Here is a 22093-nt window from a genome sequence, read left to right as displayed (position 1 = left end):
TGCAGAAACTAAGATGTCACACTTCTTCAGAAGGGCCCAGCAGCACAGAGGTACTAAAGTTGGTAATGGAAATTAAGAGGATGAAGATGATTCTAGCTATGGTGCAGGCTTGTTTTGATGACACAACTTTAGAGCTCGTTTTCCATAAGTTACTTTTTTTTTTACATCACTCCAAATGTTTGGTGCATTTTGTGTGTGCGTGCGCGCGTGCGTGCACCCATTTCACTTTACATGATTCGTGTTCCGCATATTGCGGATAGATGGCAGGACTGACCCATTTTTCTAGTTGTACACCACTTCGGTGGGCCACACTGTACATGATGTGTATCTGTGGAGAGTTATGTCGTGTACTAGGGTGGGGGTATATGTAAGTGTAGTGTCTGGAATGAGTGATGATTATGAAGATGAAGTGAGAAGGGAAAACCTGGTGCTGGCACATAGCCTACTCCTGTCGAATAGCACCAAAGGGGCTGCCAGGCGTAACGTCCCCGTCCGACGTATCACTTTAATTTTGAATTCTTAAAAAGTAAACAAAAATGTTTTATGCCATATCGTTCCTCATTTGCGTAATTTTAAATTAATATTTTTATTGCCCTGGTGTAAATCATCAAACAAGGTATGGAATAGTCTTCGATTCTGTCTTTCCAAAACTAATGGAAGAACTCAAACCCTTCTTCTATTTTTACGTCTATTCTTTCTCCGTATGAGCCAATTTTCCAAAAGTATATCTCTTTCTACGTCCATGTTCACTGGAAGACTGAATAGTTCTCTACAACACTCCACTACTGTATAAAAGTGGAGTCGTCTGAAGGGACCCTTTATGCTGAAGCAGTCTAATAGATACAGTCACGCAACTCATACGTATAAAATATGCCAACATTTGACAGCTGGCGCGACAGTAGCCCTCTAGCGGCAGGCAAGTTAAAAGTGTGCACACTACATAATGATAACACATCAGAAAACGGGTTTTGCGTAATTTATTTTATATTTTTATGCTATACAATAAGTGTATATGGTTCTTATTAATTCTACTTTAGAATTTCACACGCAGTTAATCTACAAGTTTCAGAAGCTGGGAATAAACGTAATTCTTTCTGCTCCTTACAACTGAATCATGGCCCTGATAACGTATCATGGTTTGAAATAATATAATTGTTTGTACGTGGACGGTTAATTCAGTTCATTCCTAAATATATTTATAAACCATTGGAACTCTATATTTCCTGTGAGAAGAGTCAAAATTGTAGGGCATATCTCGTAGGATACATCGCGTGGTGAACTCCTCTCCCTATTTCCTGAGAAATTAACTATTTTCCATAAAGCAAATTGGGGTAAACTCGGCCGCTGAGGTAAATTTAAAAATAAACAAGGGGAAGTTTTAAACCTTAATTTGACAGACATTGATTCATAAAGTTCATTATTTTTCAATTTTTTAAAATTATTATTTTGAGTCGCTAATAGTGCTGATATTATGGTTTAAATTTTTATGGAAAGTTTACCGCATTTTACATTACATTTCAAGTTTTCACACATAAGCTTAATTTTAACTTACCCTACCTATATAATACGTAATTTACATGCACTTACTGTTATTATGACGTAGGTGAGAACAAATGAATACACAACTTTGTTGAAAAACTTGTAACTTCAATTAACTCAGAAAATGTAGGCCTAATTTTATTTTCAGAGCAGAAGTGGTGTAAGGCAAAAATGGGTAATGAGGGTTAAAGTAAATATTCTGTAAAATACAGCGCAAAGTAGCAGTTAATATTGAATTTATTTAAACTATTAGTAGTCAGTGAATAGCACGAAGGATATATTAATTGCTACTTTGCGCTGTATTTTACATAATTTTTACTTTAAACCTCATTACCTAATTTTGACTTATACCACTTCTGCTCTGAACGGCTCAATCACTGGTAATGTAAAATCAACACCAATAACAGTAATGCAAATTATTACAGTAAAGATTGCTTTTTATATTAAATTTAAAAAGGCTTTTATTTCTTGAGAACTTAATACGTCTGCCACATGAATCTACACCAACACATCAGAAATTTATCGACACAGTCTGGATTTATTCAAGAAGTGAATATTTTGCAAAAGAATTATAATACGCCATGAATTCTTAAAAAAAATTAACACCATAATCCCTACTTGAATGCAATATAACATTCAACTTTTGAAAAATATAAAGAAAAAAACACGAATACAAAAATTATGGAATTACTTGCATTAAAAACTGTAGATACATTATCCAAAATCGGAATGGTTACACATTTACACATGATCTCTGCAAAACAATAATTTACTGTAACAGGTATTTACTTTGTTTTTATTTAAAGTCTCCTTCCTGACATACAAATAGGTAACTGATAACTAATAAATGTTTTATAGAACACAATACGTAGGCTACCTACAGCGTGGATTATAGGTTATGACTGAGTTATGATTTTCTCTTGGTCTTTAGGGAATCTGAAGAACGACAAATTCGGAGATTTAAACTTGTTGTTACTGCAATTTTCGTCATTGCACACATTGCCTTTATTCCGACGCATGATTAAAACGTTCATCTCGCATACCTTCAAAGCACGTGCTGGCTGTATCAACCCTATGACCAGTGCCTTGCCTGCCGCTTGAGCGCTAGTGTCGTGAATGTTGGCAAAAAAAGTGTTGAAGTTGCGCGACTGTATATATTAGAGTGTGGCTGAAGTATGATATTTTTCATAAGTTGGTACGACGGTTGCGTTTCCTTTATCTGGCAACCCTGTTAAGGTCACTGGTCACATTGTTCTGCGCGTGATGGGAATAATGGTGTAGCAGACGGTTGATTCAAACTCGTTTCCTACTGCGCATGCCGTCACTTGGGAAGCAGCAGCGGCGCAGTGCTCGAGGAACAAACCAAACAGCTGTTGTGTGTACGTGGACGGTGTTAACTCTTTGTTTATATATATTATAGTGAATGTTTTTCTTGTATTAGTAATGCTATTAATGTGACACATGCTAATAATATGCCTGGATGTGCAGTATTTGGTTGTTTGAGTTACAATCGAAAAACGAAAGGAAGTGACGTAAAATACTACAGATTTCCGAAGAATGAAGACTTGGCAAGACAATGGTTGCATGCTTGTAGAAGGGAGGATAAAATCAATTTACAGCACGGTGAGTTTTCTCGCATATTACTAAATTTTATTTACTTCGCAACTCATTTGCAAGATATATTTTCATGTTAAACTTATTGTTTGACTTATTCCATTGATTGCTTTGAGCGAAAAGAAAGGGGGTAAAAATCTTAAGACTTAATGTTGTTTCAGCTCGAATTTGTTCACTTCATTTTGAGGAGTCAAGTTATGAAGTACCTTTAAAGCAGAAACTCCTGAATTATGAACCAAAAAACTGTCGTAATCTGAAAGTAGACGCTGTACCCACAAAAGCTCTGGTGCAGTCGTGCTTGAAACGAAAATCCACAGATAGTCTGAGATTGGACAGATGTGAAAAACGGAGAAGGAGAAAAGAAATTCATGACATCATTGCCAATAGTTCATGTACTGTTCAGGCCAATTCCAAAACCAATTCAGACGAACAGGTATCAGAGGATAGTGCGTTAGACCTAAATAACGAAACGTAAGTATTTACAGCAATTATATAATTATAATAATTTGTTGTATTCTTGTTAATCGCTATTAACTATTAACTGGTATATTCCTGTGTATCGTATTGTTAAAATTTTTCACATATGAATCGCTCCGCAGAAGGGAATAATTTCCTCATAGTTCTTGGAAACTTTCTAAGCTAAAAGACTTAATTACATGTCTTATAAAGTGTTAAACCTGTGGTATCTTTTAACAAATTCCAGACAGAAAAGGCTTCAGTAAATGGAAGATTCAATTGTCTCGGAATGTCATTAGAGGAGCAAGAAAGGCGTCAATCAATGAGCATAAAATAATTATTTTCTCGTTTAACCCTAGCATTATCAAGGTTGGGAAAAAATTGCCCACCCTTTTTATTTTCTACATTTTTTTGAATTAATGAAATCTGACAGTTTTGACTTTTAGAGCCGGTTTCACCAACCTTCAGTAAATCAGTCCAAATGAAATATTAACTACTGAACATTAAAATATTTAACGATTCACTAAAATGCGAGCTGCCCACCAAACAAATTTTCTTAACATTTAATGAACAGTAAGTAATGGCTTATTACGGATAAATAAGTGCGATCTATGAATTTTTCGTAACTATATCAGAACATCTTTCTACGAAACTACAGTCTACTATATTGCAAATCGTGTACAGTGTTAGAAAATAGTTCTGTTGTCTCTCTTGGTACCGTAGTAGAAATGTTGAAATTTTGACCGCGATTTACACGAGTACGTTTATATGTGCGCTGTCTCCGTAGATTTCAAGCCGAACCGTTATATGTATATGTCTTTTCGCGTTCATTACGTCAGTGCTCTCCGGTGGAGCAGTCAGTAACGAGCTGGCTTCTCATTTCTGGGACCCGAGTTCGATTCTCAGTAAGAACTTTTTTTTAATGACGTAACTAATTTTTATACACGTTACCGTTGTTCATGTTTTATTTTTATATTTTTTTGTAGTGGAACGAATTATTTCGCAACTCTGGCTCCAGTAGGAGAATTAAAAAAAAAACTCTTGTGAGATCAATTTTCTTCCCGAAATAAAACAAAGATAAACAAACAAATTGAAGACAAAAAAAATACACATGTGGATCTGATACTTTGTCCACATGCCACCGGCGTCCTAACCCCCCTGACATCTTCGGGGCATTAAGCCCACCAAATGGCGGAAATAGTTCTGGTCCTCAAGCGAAATCTTCCCAGGTAACCAGAACTTGATCCCACAACTGATCTGGATTTTGAGGTGAGTTGTCTCGATATTTGTCAATCCTCCTCTTGTTCATGCCTTTCCGTGAACCGTCTTTGAATGTTTATGGCGGTGTGCGCGGGGTGGTTATCCTGCTGGAAAATTAAATTTCCTTCGGAAAGGAAATGATTATAAGTTTCATGAATCCAGTTCCTTCGCTTCTGTTTTAAAGCCAGTGCAAACATATCTTATCGGCAGCTATAATATAATTATAATAAATTAAAGTTAATATACCAATTAAGTTCTGTTATGTTTGAATGCACAGTATGTAGCCTATTTATTAATATTTTTTAGATATGTAGTTGTAATAACCACTTTCATGTGTTAAAATAAAAACTCAGTTGTATGTTACCTATACCTATTTTTTTGAAAGATGGGACATGACAGGAGCGTTGCGATCGGAAAAACAACTGAATGTCACATAGCGTGGTAGGCCTGTTGCTATGGTAACAACGATTGAGTTGCCAAACTTACCGTTCCCACCTGGCGAGTGCTTAATAGCTCTCTTGGCGACATTTATTGTGCACACAATGTTAGCATTGGTATGTTTTGTGTTTAATTCTCTGTCGATTTTTGTATTGTTTTCTTACCTTCGCGTAAATTGTCAATGGATGTTTTAACGTTAGTCATCTTAACGTAAATTACTATATTTTTTATAGCTTCCATCAGCTGGCAGCATGGTAGTTCATTTTGGCAACATAGCACTGTAGTTCCAAGCTCGGCCGCTTAACTGTCATATTCAATCTTTCAAAAAAATAAGTATAGTTGACTAGTTTCAGCTTTGTCTCAGCCGTTCTTATGATATTCTAACCTATGATCAGTTTCTTCTAAAATTTTGAGTACCACGATCTTCACGACGCGGTATCTTTCGTGAATTTTTGTGTCATTCAAATTTTCAAAATGATAGTTTCTTAAATGGTTAACATTACCTCCATCTGACTCTTTAATTTTCGAGCAGTTCCAGATATAACAATTCTGCGTCGCAACGTTCCGCCATTTTATATTGCAACTAGTCGCGACGTTGTTACTCCCGGCATGACTCCTCCTCTTTGCTTACGTCATAGGAAGTGAAGGCTCTATAAAGTCTAGGTAGGTAGTATCGTTTGCCTTTTTTGTTCTTTCGTTGCCGAGCTACCAGATGAGGAATCTATTTGCTACACCGTTAAACATTATCGTGTCGTAGCTCCTATGATAATAAATCAAACGCACTGTAATTCAGCAAATAATTGAGCGGCAAATAACGTCCTCGTGTGCTTTCTGCAAACGCCAACGAAAGAGTCAAAATTGCGGGCGATTATATTAAGTGTTTATCGAGCTTTAGGAAATGCATGACGTCATCATCAGCGAATCACAAGACGCACACGTTTAAATGTAGCCGACCTGCAACGTGATTGGCTGCCGGAAATTAGAGCGACGGGACGAACCATTAAAATTTAAATTTAATTTAATGATAAATTTAATGATAGCTTTACTGGTTAGTTAGGCTAAAGATGCTTGGTGAGCTATAAAAATGATTTAATGAAACATTAACCCCTTAGTGAAGCTTGGTGAAACCGACCCTGAGAGATATAAATCGAAAACTACAAAAGGAAGTTAATTCGAAAAATATCAAAATTAACTAACATTAAGAAGTGAAGTTTATGGAATAATAATTTTATTTTTAAATCGATGATGTACTTGGAATAACTCACATTGCACAGTGACATTTGAGCATTACCACAGTAAATTTACCAAAACTACGTCTTTGCCAATAAAGTGTGTTGAAAATAACTGAGAGTAATCAATTATCGCTTACATAATCCTTTCAATACAATTTTAAATATTTATTTTAAATCAGTTTTGCGATCTGAACTATTAATAAAAGTAGGGTACGAGATATTGTAATATTGCATGGATATTCTTTCTTAGTACCAACAAAAAATCAATTCAAATATTATTTTTCGTAAACTGTATGTGTAATGTAAAATCAATTTGAATATTATTTGTCATAAACTGTGCGTGTATTGTAAAATCGATTTGAATATTGTCATAAACTGTATGTGTAATGTAAAATCAATTTAAATATTATTTGTCATAAACTGCATGTGTAATGTAAAATCAATTTGAATATTATTTTTCACTGCATGTGTAGTGTAAAATCAATTTTAATATTATTTTTCACTGCATGTGTAGTGTAAAATCAATTTGAATATTATTTGTCATAAACTGCATGTGTAATATAAAATTAATTTTAGTAGGTAGCTTTATAGTTATTTTTATCTCACAAATTATACTGCTGTTTCAATAATTTAATTATTTACGGTTAAATATAATATGTAGGTCTATTGTAGACGAACTGAAGAATTGTTACATCTGAATTTTGGTGAACTTGTTTATTATTTTTTAAATTTAGATTCAGATTTTTTTCCACGCGTGTTATTTTGAATTCCGAATGGTGTGACTGTATTCACCTCTTGGACTTAAAACTGTTTTATGTTTTAAACATACAGAATTAATAAAATTTAGTGTATTTAATTAATAACAGGTAATATAAAATGCCATATTTGATTCTGATTTCTTTGTATTCATAATCAATTAACTTACTCCACTTTCAAAACCTTACGGAGCTGAGCTAAGCTAGCAAGCTGCGAGAGAGTGCGCAATGCATCCCGCGTGACGTTATCACGTAGTACGAGAACGGGCGAGACTGCGCACTCAGTGTTGCCAACTGGACGGAAATTCCGTCAAAATCGACGGAATTTCAACGTAGCGGACGGGAAATGAATGGCTTTGACGGGTGACGGAATTTCTGGCGGAATTTACGATATACATCGTCTTTTGACTTTTTTAGCTGCTGTCATTTTAATTGTTTAATTTTTGGGGGATTTTACTTTTTCTTTTAACAGCCCTGCCTGTGCCGTACCACGTTGAAGAATCTCCTGTTTCAGATTTCCTAGTAATCAAACCAAAGATTGACAAATTATTATTTTAATCAAAATTGGTTAAGTAAGTTGAGTTAAAATTTGCTTTTTATTTCTATACACTGTAGATATATCAAGTGGATAGTCGACCTGGTTGGCGAGTTGGTATAGCGCTGGCCTTCTGTGCCCAAGGTTGCGGGTTCGATCCCGGGCTAGGTCGATGGCATTTAAGTGTGCTTAATTGCGACAGGCTCATGTCAGTAGATTTACTGGCATGTAAAAGAACTCCCGCGGGACAAAATTCCGGCACATCCGGCGACGCTGATATAACCTCTGCAGTTGCGAGCGTCATTAAATAAAACATAACATTTAACATTCAAGTGGATATTTTTTTTTATTTTGACGGATTCTGACGGATTTCTAGGTGTTATATTGACGGGGATACAATTTATGTGTTGGCAACACTGTGCGCACTGCTTCACCATTATATTCCCACCACGGTTCTACGGTGGTCTGTCACAGTATCACATGGCGTCACGGTGTAAACTTGCTGTTGCTGCGGCTGCATACATCCTGCTACATTATTCACTTGAAGAAAAGAAGCGAAAGCGGCGACTGCGACGGTTGGTTAAACATTATTTCAGGAATACGGGAATTGACACTGAGGCTCCTTTGAGCACGTCAAATTTACCGATAAGCACACAGCTCGCGACACACAAGTTGTCATATTGTAATTAAACTTCTGTGTTTGTTTCATTATAGTTTTGCAAGCATGAAGTTGCATTATGTCAGCAACAGCGAAAGGAAAGGGTTTATTAATCGATGAGATCAGTACCGGTTCGTTACAGCGAGTTTGGTATTGTCGGGTTCTTGTGTGCAGCAACCAAAAATTTGTTTTAGAGTGGATAGGGCGTTTCATTAATGCACCAAATTTTGGTTACAGTTCTTTAATTTACACGGTATAAGCATGGAAGAATATATTACACGTAATTTTTTTTGTGATTTCCTACGAAACGTTACTGCTAAATGTATGAACATCAATATCACACAGGAACAAACCAGAGGTGATTGCAGTGGTATTATTCAATTAAAACTATTCGGTAATTACTTAGGTTAGGTTTGATTTGTTTGTTTTTATGTGTATTTAAAGCTGTTGCTGTAGTAAAAATAACGCTTTGTAGGAAATTACCACATTTTTAAACACACTAGATTCGGAGTAGAGAATCTGCCGTCCTTTATTTATAAGTCTTAAATGTGGCTATTTTAGAGTCAGATATTGAAATTCTGTAATTGGATTACAGGATGAGGGACTATTCAAGGAGAGACAAAAAATGCATCGTTAAGAGCTGTTCCAGTACGAGCCAGACCACAAAGGAGAGCTTCTTTCTATTCCCTAGGAATCGTGAGTTGTATGTACCGGTACATTATTTTAAACTTTTGTAAGATGTTATGGTTAAGTGAAACAATTTGTTTCAATGAGCTCATAACTATTAAATCTTCTGCCCTCTTGTAGTCACCTGACTGCGCCAGATTTTTCACTCTGTGTGCGTGCGTGTTTTTTTTTATACATCGTGAAATGGAAGATAAATCGTTATGGTAGTGTTTATCAGCAGTTCAGCTTCAAATTACCAATATCCCATTTTACTCATAACTTTCCCTCATTTGTGGTACTCCAAAATGATTCCGTTTCTGCTTTAAGCAGTTTTCCATTTTAAAGGACGTAAAATTTATTATTTTTTGTATGGAATCATTTCTAAATTTATTTTCCGTTTGTACATGCTGTACCTTTTTAATAGGATGTGCATATTGAACAGATTTTACTGTATTAGTCCTCACATACGAACCATTTATCTTAATGCGATTTATCATCTGATATTTTCTTATGCTTCGAACTTTTTTCCCGTTCACGATAAGCACAGGAACGCCATTTCGTAGTGCTTTAGCAATAACATCTTCAGCAAGCTGGCTTCTGTTGCATTCAGACAATTATAAAAGACGATAATTTGGTGCAGGGAGCATCCGTTTTTGGTGTAAAGATAATTTGTTTGGCGTGTTTCTTAATTGAAATTACGAAATGGCGTTCCTGTGCTTAACATTTAATATCATTTCCTTCCAGTTCTTCCTGCAGTAGGCAGTTTCTTCTCAGCCAGTGACCCAACCAATTCCTTTCCTCTTCATGATGAGTTTCAGTATTATTCTTTCTTCACCCACTCTTTCTAGCATAGCTTCATTTCATATTTTGTCTGTCCATTTCACACAATCCATTTTCCTCCATATCCACATTTCAAATGTTTCTAGTCGTTTCTCTTCACTTCATTGTAATGTTCTTGTTTCTGCCTCATTCAATACCACAGTCCACACAAAGGACTTCACTAGACTCGGTCTTAATTCTTTTTGCAAAGATCTGCAAAACATGCTCCTTTTCCTATTAAAAGCTTAATTTGCCATTGCTATCCTCCTTTGGACTTCTGGCGCAGCTCATGTTACTACTTATACAGTGAGGTTAGTTGGGGACACTCGGGTTTTGAAGGAGCCGTTCCCTGCCAAGAGATGGCATGATCACCGGGAATAGTGCGTCCGCATTCTCAGCACACTGCAGTTTCACTTTAGTTGTATTGTGAGAAGAAGTTGGTGGTGAAAGTTGTAATCTTAAAAGTTTAAGTTAAGTTTAATGTGTTCTGTATTCCCACTTGGGCTGATAAACTGGTTGGGTTTTTTCCGAGGTTTTCTCCAATCGTAAGACGAATGTCAGGTTATGTATGGTGAATCTTCAGCCTCATCTCGCTGTCATCAATCTCATCGATGCTAAATAACCTAATGGTTGATACAGCATCTTTAAATAACCAAGGAAGAAACAACACAGAAACGATAGCCTGAAAATAAAAAAATTAATTTGTTACTAACTTACTTTACAACACTTATTTACATATTTTAAAACTTTAAAAAGTTTACAGTGTTAAAATTTGCTAAACTGCTAAAAAAAAAAAAAGGTAATATACCTTATTAATTATTATGCTGGACAGCCATTCAGAGTCATGTCCTCTATCAGTTCCTGAGTTGAAGATATAGGACACAACTCTGGAAACAGCCATCTGGCATAATAAGGTATATTAACTGCAAAAGTGTATCTGTCGGATACAGGGGTGAGAGCCATTAATCCTTCCCATTGAAGGCTTTAAGGAACCAACCTGGACAAATACCTAATGTCCCATCCCTACCTTTCCGTGGTGCAGCTGTTAGTAAGCATAATATTACGAGCTGAACTAAAGGGAGGGGCTACTCATCCATTAGCGCTGGTCAGCTTGATGAGTTATTGACTGAATTTGGTATAATTTTCCTCTATCCAATACCTAATTCCCTCTTTACCCTTTCCTATCCAGTCCTCTGACTGAACTCTTACTTTCTTCGACCCCGACGGCATTAGAGCATTCAAGGTCTAGGGATTCATTTCCCTTTCCTTCCTCCTCTTTCTACTTTTCTGTTCCTAGTGCTGACCTGCTATGGCACTAAAATCGTCCTCCAGTGGCTTAAGGAGGGAAAGCTGGTGATCAACAAGATCTCCCAGCTAGGTCCAATTGACCCGTTGACCAACAGCAGGTGTGGTCCTCCAGACATTCTGGATGTTGTGTGTGAATGAAGTAGCCACCAAAACGTTAAAATATGGTGTTCACTTAAATCGGCTACAACTTGCCATTTAATCTACGTATTACTCTGTGAAGAGATTTATTAAATCTACATACTTAGACTTCAACAAACAAAATTTGATAACTCAATCCCAAGGGAAAAAATGGAACTCTCTGCATCAAAATCCACAGTTATATCCCGATTTACCACGAAAATCGTCTGTAGCTGCATTTAGATTAGCAACAGGCCATGATTGTTTGGCCAAACACCTGCATAGAATTGGAATATATCAGTCCCCTATCTGCCCATTGTGCAACTCAAACCAAGAAATGGATTCGGAACACCTCAAAATCTGTGCTTCAGTGGCTGGTCATGATAATATCTTTGAAAAATATTGGAGTGCAAGAGGTCAAATGACTTTGTCAAACGCCTGGCATTAGAAAACAACAACAACAACTTTTAACAAATTTTAACACCGAAGTTTTTAAAATTGTAATATTTTTAGACTTTTATTATATTAAAAAAATAAAAATTTTCTCGCAGTTTATGCAACCTGTTGTTGATTGCTGGAGTATTTCCTGTTATGTGAATTTGTTCTTTGTTTTATAGGGCTGTTATGTGGGCAGAGAGATTGGGTGTGTCGAGCAGCTTTGTGGATGGACAATTGACAAATCAAGTAGTCTGCGGTCTACACTTTCCTGATACTGCATTTGTCACCACTGATAGAAAAAGTCTTGTCCGGGGCTGTCTTCCAATTGCAGTTGGCTTGGAACCAACAGACGACTCCAAATCTTTTCCATACATCCCTCTGAATTCCCTGCCGACAGTTCTAACTGCAGAAGATGACCTCCACGTTACACGTCCAACTACCACATATTCCAAATCGTCTATGTATCCCCAACCAGAGTGCTCAACTGGCAGTGCAGAAAATACGACTTTGTTTACTTTTGAAGAAGAGGATGTTGTTGTTAAAGAAGAGAATTTGTTATTGCCATGTTCCTCCCCTCTGCTTTCAAAAACTAGCGAGGTAGAAGCCAAAGTTGTTAGCTCACCATCTTTCTGTCCAAATTGTAATGTGAGTCTGGGCAAAATAGATGCAGAGAGACCCAAGTCACAAGAACTGTGTCAGGATGGACAGCAATGGCTGAGACCAAAAGACGAACGGGAGGACTTTAGTGAGGTTCTAGCACAACTGGAGGAGGAGCAGCAGCGAAATAGGGAGCTTCAAGCACAACTGGAAGTAGAACAACAACAAAACAAGGCACTTCAGGCACGACTGGATTCGGAGATAGAACGAAGTAGAGAGCTTCAGGCACAGCTGGAAGTTGAGCAAGAACGAAGTGTAGGTTTTGTGGTGCAGTTGGATGCTGAGAGAATAAGATGCAGTGAATTAAGAAGTCAAATCAAAAGGCAGTCAGCTGGTGTGAGTGACATTCAATTTATTGAACATGCATTGATTTGCTATTTGCACTCATTCTAAGATACGTTATCTTTTAGTCTCACTTTGGCCTATCATTGCTTTTACATTGAACCACACTTAATTGCTATTCAAACATAGTACAAGATATACAGTAAAATTTACGATGAAAGAGTAATGGAACGGAGAAAAATTCTCTCTGGCGCCGGGATTTGTACCCGGGTTTTCAGCTCTATGTGCTGATGCTTTATCCACTAAGCCACACTGGATACAACCCCGACGTCGGACAGAATTGTCTCTGATTGAGTTCCAACTCTTGGGTTCCCTCTAGTGGCCGCCCTCTGTACTACGTCATAGATGTCTACGAACATAGGACCGAAGTCCACACATGTGCTGAGGTGCACTCGTTATGAGCGACTAGTTGGCTGGGATCCGACGGAATAAGCGGCCAACTAGTCGCTCATAACAAGTGCACCTCAGCACATGTGTGGACTTCGGTCCTATGTTCGTAGACATCTATGACGTAGTACAGAGGGCGGCCACTAGAGGGAACCCAAGAGTTGGAACTCAATCAGAGACAATTCTGTCCGACGTCGGGGTTGTATCCGGTGTGGCTTAGTGGATAAAGCATCAGCACGTAGAGCTGAAAACCCGGGTTCAAATCCTGGTGCCGGAGAGAATTTTTCTCCGTTCCATTACTCTTTCATCGTATGATGATGCAGAATATCTGCATGGAAATATCATATGTACTTCGGTACATTGAAATAATATATAGTAAAATTTATTTTATATGTTTCACACTTAGATTCATTAATTAGATGTTGATTTACTATTTACACGCAGTTTAAAGTACTTACCTTTGTTAGAGTGTAGGCTTTCACAGCCAGCGTCAATAGGAGAAAAGTTTTCCGGGCTATGAGGCCGTGGTCCGTTGGTTGTGTGACCAAACATTTCGTTCACTGCTGCGGTGAACATCTTCAGTGGTGTAGAGTCAGGCCAGGACCATACGAAGAGAGGCAGTGTTCTTGCCCTATTACAAGCAAGTCACGGACCGGATAAGCAAGATCCTCAACCGGCACAAGGTGGACACTATCTTCCTGCCCACCAAGCAGATACGCAACAGCCTACGCTCAGCCAAGGACAAACGCGACAGATTGTCATCTACGGGGGTCTACAGTATCCCGTGTTCATGTGGGTCAGTTTACATAGGGACGACAGCAGAGTTTCAAGACTCGGATCTCCGAACACAAAGGAACTGCCGCCTTGGCCACGTAGATAAGTCGGCCGTAGCTGAACATGCTTATCTGGAAGGTGAACATAAAATTAGGTTTGAAGGCACCGTTACACTCAGCAACACACCACATTTCTACGCGAGACTACACCGAGAGGCAATTGAAATATATAAACATAAGAACCATTTCAATCGCAAAGAGGAAAGCTCAAGGTTAATAAGGCCTGGTATCCGGCATTAAGAAAAACCAATATCAAACCTGCCCACGTAGCACAATTAAGCAACACAACCCCGGATGCGGATCGTGTAGGCAACAGCAATCCCGCCCGTGAAGCACATTCGAGCACGGACCGAGGTGACAACAGCAAGCCACCCCCCCTCACACACTATATATACAATGATGCAGCCAGCGCATACTGTCATCGGCACGCGCAATAGAACCAGCCGCACCAGCAATCTACACCACTGAAGATGTTCACTGCAGCAGTGAACAAAAGTTTGGTCACACAACCAACGGACCACAGCCTCATAGCCCGGAAAACTTTTCTCCTAATTACCTTTGATTTTTCATTGGACATGCTATTGGTATTTACATACATTGAAAGATGAGATGATGTTTTAATGTGATGTGGCTTACCATTGATTTTTTTACTGGACATACTCCGATTCATTATTTACACATATTGTAAGATACTGTCATCTTTTAATATAATTTATATTCCATTGATTTTTCATTGGAATATGCTCTGATTTGCTGTTGATACAAATCGTAAGATACGATGATGTTTTCTTTTATTATCATATGGTTTATCATTTATATTTATTGAACATGCTCTATATTTTGTTTATACATGTATGATAATGCGAGCCTTTAGTATGTTACGTTATTCCATTGATTTTTGATTGCACATGATCTGGTTTAATTTTATACATATGTAGAGTGATCATTTTGATCTGATTAATTTACCAATGATTTTTAACTTAATGTACACTCATTTACTATTTACGTGCATTGTAAGATACATTGATAATTCTTGATAAAATGTTACTACTGACTGAGTAAGACTCTTGTAAAATACATTAATTTCATTTGGAAGGTATTGAGTACAAATCCCAGGGCTGATCAGTATGATCGGAGTTTTTAATGGTTTCCTTGATCACAAAATTATGCTTGAATTGTTTTCGTTTACGCTACAGAATCTTTTGCAGACATGGTGATAGATTGTAGGAATCCAGTGTAACAACAACAGTGTTGACAAGTCACACATGACCTTGCAGTTAAAGGTATGGTCACAAGTCGCTACTTTTGCTGCGCAACTTTTGTACTGCAGCTGCAAAAGTTGCGTGTCGTGTTCACATGTAAGCCCAAAGTAGCACGCTGCACGCTACTTTTCATGCTCCGCAACCCGAGTGCAGCAAAAGTTGCAACTGGAGGTTGCGAGTCTGTTCACACACAAGGCGCTACTTTTGCAGCTGCAGTCTTGCTGCAGGTTTCCATCTCCATGTTGACTTCTCAATATATATTTTGTGGTTATGTTCGCATTATTAATAAACTCATGCGAAAGCTTACTTATCTATTATTTGCTTTTCTATCCTAGCTAGTATTCAGAAATTGGCATTATTTTTACTATAAAGCTTTTTTAAACGCCTATATACTTAAATGATAACCAACAGCATATTCACGTAATCAATGTTGGCAACCCTTCTGTTTGAAACTACACTACGGAAAATTAAAAAAGTGAATTATATCGTCAGCAAATATGCTCAGACTGTGTTGTGCATTTAATAACTTACAAATAATTTATTTTCATCATATCTAACATTAAAATACATCCAAACAATAAAAGTATCATTGGCACATATGGGTGGCAACTCTGGTCGCAACCGCAGAAAAAGTTTCAACAAAACCGATATCAAAAATGCTGCAGCTGCAACCCTGAGAACCCTGTTCGCACGTCGCTACTTTTAAGCTGCGTGCAGCATGAAAAAGTAGCGAGCAGGAGGTTCGGCAGCCGCTACTTTTTGGGTTGCATCGTTGTTCACACGTCGCAGTACGAGAGTTGCGCAGTTTTTTGTAGCGCATCACTGCAAAAGTAGCGACGTGTGACCGTACCTTTAAGCTCAACTATAAATAAAATCAATTAAAGAAAATCACTACTGTGTCCTGTTTCCTTGCAGGAGTTTGAAGCTGAGACATCCCAACAGCTACGACACTTCCTTGAGGCTCTTCCATGCGAAAACAATGATATAGCAATTGCTGCTGCTAAATGCGGGAATACTGCAGCAGTGAAGTGTCTCCTTGCATCAGGTACAGATGTTGAGAGGAGAGAAAGTAAAAATGGATTGACATTGCTACACCTTGCAACTGATGGGGGTCACACAGGAACCGTTAAGTGCCTACTGACGGCAGGTGCAGATGTGAATGCCGTTACTGAAGATGGTACCACACCTCTGCACCTGGCAGCATATAGGGGACACAAAGAAATGTGCGAGATTTTGCTATTGATGGGAGCTTGTGTGAACCTGCAGGACATTATGCAGGCCTGTCCATTGCACAAGGCAGCACAACAGGGACATCTTCCTGTCGTACAGTTGCTGCTACAACGTGGAGCCAACCCTAGCCTCAGGGACTGTGTTGGGCAAACTCCCCATGATGTTGCGACAAGCAGAGGACACATGCACGTGGCTGTATCCCTGCCATCACAAGGTACTGCAATGACGTCAAATATCAGTGCTGAAGATGCAGTTTTTGAAATAATACATTGATGCATAAAGGGAACTAGGAAAATTTTGCAGTGTAGCCATCAGATTCCTGCATTGGAGTTAAATCGCTCGCTTGAACTTGGTCGAGTGTCGCACCCTCGAGTGAGATACGATCGGTCGTGATACGCTCATAATAAATAGAAGCACAGTACAAGGTCATCTCACCGACATGTTTATCTTGTATGGAAGGCGACAGATAAGATACACATATGTTTTGCTCACACGGTAAAAATAAGGCTTTATTTTCTGAATTTATGACAAACGTTTAATGGAACAGTCAGTGGAACATACCAAAACAGGAACATGAAGTTATAAATAAAATAGTATGAAAAACTTCGATATACAGTTATTATTGCTAATTAATAATTATTCAATATTTGATTTACCACATATATAATATGATTGGTCCATAGATAGTGTTCCGCCTATAAACTGCGACAATGTAGAAACGTTTTACAAAATATTATTGATATAGCAGTAGATTAATAACAATATTAGTACAGAGATAACGTCACAGAAAATATAATAAAACAAATAATCATGCTGCACAACTGTTACAGACGCAAAGATTGATACACTAATTATTATTATTACTAGAAAACTTGATACAGTTCTTGCATTATCGTCATTGTGTTCTCCGTTTATAATAATTACATTTACATCCAATAACATCTATCAATGTGGCAAAAACGAAATCACTCCTTTGTGGGGGGAAAAAAAAAACATTTACCTACAACATTTATATTACATTTTAAAGCAAGTTTTGTAGTTGTACTATGGAGAGGTTAGTTAGACACTGCAAAGTTTTGAAATGATGAACATCTATGATGTTACTACACAGTTCATCACTGTAACAAGAACGAATGTCTAACGCTCGGCTTATACCGTTCGAGGATTTATCGCTCGTGACAATTTTACCCATCATGCATGTGCGCTACCTATTGGATTATGCTATGAACTACTTGGCGCTCGAGCGAAAACGTCCTATGCAGACTTCTGGTAGCTATACTTTTCACACTTTTTCAAAATAATTTCCACCACACCCAGTACACTTCCCAATTCATCTAAATCAGTCACTGAACCAACACTGTCATTTATCTTCTGGCAGGTTTGAGCTCTTCATCTGCTCTGAAATGTCTGCTCTGAGCTTCATCTTTACTTATATATCAGAAATGGATGGTCCAAATTATTATTATTTTTTTTGTATCATTTAATGGCTAAGAATTATACTATTACAGGGGTTAAAAATTAACAGGAGCATTTATAACAAATTATAATAGAAACAGAACCACAACCGTGCAGTGTTCTGTTGTTTTATGGGGAATGTTGCCAGTTCAACTGTCAAAGAGCATAGTTACAATGGCTTGGGTATACTTTAGAAAGTTGCATTTGATTTATGTTTTTGTTTAATATAAGTTACACTGGCAGAGTTGTTTGTGTTTTAATGCAAAAGATTGCTATTTGGTACATAAATTAGTAGACATTTTATGTAACATATCAAATGCTACATTTGCTATCAGGTGGTATGCCTCAATTCATGTTATGTGTCTGAAGAAGAACAATTGAGGGGTTTGGGGGAAAAACCATGCAGCTCCAATTTTTTCCATTTTTGAGTTATTTATGCACAGAGAACAAAAAAAATTTGCTCTATCGTTTGGTCGAAGAAACAAGTAGTTCCAAGAATTACATTCACAGTTATAATGCATTTTGTACCTGCCTCTTCTGTACATGCTTATTGCTTGGCGGTTCGTTTTTCTTCGTTATCTCGCATAGTACTGAATTGGAACTGCCTGGTTTTTCCCCCAAACCCCTCAATTATTGTTTGTATGCAACTGAAGTCTGATTAATGTAATATTGTATGTAGCTATCGGTGATATATGCAATGGATGGGAGAAAAGAACTGGCCACCCTACCTCATTATCTCCTGACTTAGTTGCCTCATAAGTGGTGCCTTGGAGATATCACTTAAAAGTGAGGTCAGACCTGTCTTAGGACAATTGACTAAATACCTTATGAAGTGCAGTGTTTTTCGGCAGTTGGGTACTCTTAATGATGCAAGACATAGTTCACTGAGCAGAAGGGAACCAGTGTTCGACCCCTGGCTGATCCTTTTGAGATATGCAGTGAAACAACTGCAATTCTTATGAGTTTGCTTGGAGTAGCCAGACATTATGAGCGCAATAAAGAAGGCAACCCGACTGGTTATACCTATAAGCCATGATAATGGAACATGTATGTACTTCCGAAATATTGGAAATGTTTCATTAAGATTTTACCCAGAAGTCTACTTCTGAACTATAATTAAGATTTTCTTCTCATACTGCGATTTATCCAGTAAGCCGCAGCCATTTTAGTCATACATTGTTGTTTAAAAACATTATTTGACTGAAGAGTTTAACGATTTTTTCAAATCTAAAAGTATAGACATGAGTTTTTTTTTCTGACTGCCATCAGTAATTTTTGAGTTCTGTGCTGTAGTTGTATGGAAACAGGATTTTAAAATCATGCAAAATAAAACTAGTTTTTGTATGAAGGAGTGTCTCCTACAGATGTTGGGTTTGATTAATTGAAATGAAAAGATGATTGAACCTTATTAATCTGATTGACTGATGAAAGTGTCATTTCTGTTGTAATGAACAGTTCTCGGCTAGTATTGTGTGATGAATCTCAAGATATAATACAAATAGTCATATTACCGAGTTCATAAAACTGGCTGAATAACTGCAATGTATCTCACTTGAATGTGTTTTGTTTATAAAAGTAATTCATAAGACTGTTATTTATATGTATTATGAAATTTAAGTTTCATGTACATTTTAATGTCCATAAATATTTCATATGCAGAAAGAAAGTTTTTTGTTTAATATATAATTTCTTTTTGTTCTTTACACTTTCTTACGCATTGAAAACAGGGGAGTATACTGTAAGTTAATGTCATTGTATCAATGACTCTTACATACATGTTTCAGTGTAAATAAAATAGTTGAATGAATGGAACATGACTGTCATTATGTTATAATTATTTGTATTTTAACAATAATTTGTGATAATTATTTAACATATTGCTGGAACCACTTCATTAAATGTGCTGTGTACATACAGTGGCAGCAGCATTCAGTTCCTTACTGTTCCTCAGAATCATATTGGTTAATTTGACTATGGCTTTCCTATTGTATCGACAATGTTTACAAGTAGCAGATGAGTGAGTATCGCACACTATGTCTCCAGCATGCAGAATGATACATGACTGTCATCAAATTCAGCTGTTTTCAGCAGTGTTGCCATATTAGTAAATGAGCGGCTCCAGTGATATGTTATGAGACTTTTCATTTCTTTTTCAGATTATAATAAATTGCATCCCTTTATTGTATACCAGAGTGCTGCATTGGAGTTAAATCGCTCGCTTGAACTCTGTAGAATGTCGCACCCTCGAGTGAGATACGATTGGTCGTGATACGCTCGTAATAAATAGAAGCACAGTACAAGGTCATCTCACCGACATGTCTTATCTTGTATGGAAGGCGACAGATAAGATACACATATGTTTTGCTCACACGGTAAAAATAAGGCTTTATTTTCTGAATTTATGACAAAGGTTTAATGGAACAGTCAATGGAACGTACCAAAACAGGAACATGAAGTTATAAATAAAATAGTATGAAAAACTTCGATATACAGTTATTATTGCTAATTAATAATTATTCAATATTTGATTTACCACATATATAATATGATAGGTCCATACATAGTGTTCCGCCTATATACTGCGATAATGTAGAAACGTTTTAGAAAATATTATTGATATAGCAGTGGATTAATAACAGTATTAGTACAGAGATAACGTTACAGAAAATATAAAATGAATAATCATGCTGCACAACTGCTGCAAAGATTGATACACTAATTATTATCATTATTATCATTATTATTATTATTATTATTATTATTATTATTACTAGAAAACTTGATACAATTCTTGCATTATCGTGATTGTGTTCTCCATTTATAATAATTACATTTACATCCAATAACATCTATCAGATGTGGCAAAAACGAAATCACTCCTGTGTGGGGGAAAAAAAAACATTTACCTACAACATTTATATTACATTTTAAAGCAAGTTTTGTAGTTGTAGTATGGAGAAGTTAGTTAAACACTGCAAAGTTTTGAAATGATAAACATCTATGATGTTACTACACAATTCATCACTGTAACAAGAAGGAATGTCTAACACTCGGCTTATACAGTTCAAGGATTTATCGCTCGTGAAAATTTTACCCATCATGCATGTGCGCTACCTATCGGATTATGCTATGAGCTACTTGTGCTCGAGCGAAAACGTCCATGCAGACCTCTGTTGTATACAATTCTTTATTTGCATATACATATAGCCTAAAGTGATTAAGAAGCTTAACTTTCTGTAGTAAAATTGGTGAATCAATAGGTGACTCCAATCTTCAGGGTCAGAACTATACAGATGGTAGAGGACTCTAAACTGAGCATTTTGACATGCATATTTCAGGAGCTATAAGGTCTTTAATAATTTTTCTGACATTTTGCATATCTGATTCCCTAACCGTTTCTAATGTGTATCATTTTACCTTTTAGGTGTGTTTCCAAATTATATGTAATACGCTGTGTCAAATCTGGCAGCCTTTTCATAAGGGAAGCTAAATTTATTTATTTATTTATAGAACATTTTTGCAAGCTGCTTTAATTTTTACACACACACACACACAAACAACTTACATCTTATAGCAACTGTTCAAAGTGGTGATCACCAGCCTTGATACATCCAGAACAATGCATGACATTTTGCTCCACTGTCTTAAATATCCCTGGTGTCTGTCGTACAGTGAAGCAGGCAGGTAAGAATCTGTTGCCCAGGTGATTGTGGATATGACGTGGCTAGTGTTACAACCATATTCTCTTGCAAACAACAAGATCTTTAATTTTTCAAAACAACATACACCTCTTAGCAACAACTTAAGAGTTCAGAGCAGTTGTTGAAAGTGGCGACCATCTGCCTCAATACATGCATTACAATGCATGAAATTTTATAAGCAATAAAAAATATAACCATGGAAGTACCAGGCAGTTGTTTGTTATGAAAATTAAAGCAGCTTGCAAAATCGTCCCTCACATACACTTTCAAGATCTCATGATGTCCGAAACGGCCATTTCTGACCACTAGTTCCTTATGTTACAATGCTCAGTTATAGTCCTCTTATCATCTTATAATTTTGAACCTAAAGGTTGGAGACACTCTGTATTTC

At 37.0% G+C, this 22093-nt stretch overlaps 1 protein-coding gene across 4 annotated transcripts; it reads left to right on the top strand.

Moving 5' to 3' along the window:
- Positions 1-2750: 2750 nt before the first annotated feature.
- Positions 2751-19813, top strand: LOC138706622 (uncharacterized). Of its 4 annotated transcripts, XM_069836139.1 has the most exons (5): positions 2751-3162; positions 3315-3624; positions 9083-9190; positions 12015-12828; positions 16232-19813. In XM_069836139.1, the coding sequence occupies exons 1-5, from the start codon at positions 3012-3014 to the stop codon at positions 16817-16819; spliced, it is 1971 nt and encodes a 656-aa protein (XP_069692240.1). In that variant the 5' UTR covers positions 2751-3011; the 3' UTR covers positions 16820-19813. The 4 variants fall into 4 exon arrangements, with proteins under 4 accessions (XP_069692240.1, XP_069692241.1, XP_069692243.1 ...); XM_069836140.1 differs by lacking the exons at positions 2751-3162; positions 3315-3624 and adding an exon at positions 8245-8404; XM_069836142.1 differs by lacking the exons at positions 2751-3162; positions 3315-3624 and adding an exon at positions 8245-8404 and having other exon boundaries at positions 9083-9200.
- Positions 19814-22093: the final 2280 nt, after the last annotated feature.

This window comes from Periplaneta americana, chromosome 9 (assembly GCF_040183065.1).
Source record: "Periplaneta americana isolate PAMFEO1 chromosome 9, P.americana_PAMFEO1_priV1, whole genome shotgun sequence".
Taxonomy (NCBI): Eukaryota; Metazoa; Arthropoda; class Insecta; order Blattodea; family Blattidae; genus Periplaneta; species Periplaneta americana.
Note: the sequence above shows the minus strand (reverse complement) of the source record. Positions and strands in the feature narration are given on the sequence as shown.

Bases quoted from the DNA above. Each gene is read 5' to 3' on its own strand.
- LOC138706622 (XM_069836139.1), top strand. From the start codon at position 3,012: ATGCCTGGATGTGCAGTATTTGGTTGTTTGAGTTACAATCGAAAAACG. The intron at 3,625-9,082 runs GTAAGTATTTAC...ATTGGATTACAG, and splicing joins TTAGACCTAAATAACGAAAC to GATGAGGGACTATTCAAGGA. The intron at 12,829-16,231 runs GTGAGTGACATT...GTTTCCTTGCAG, and splicing joins TCAAAAGGCAGTCAGCTGGT to GAGTTTGAAGCTGAGACATC.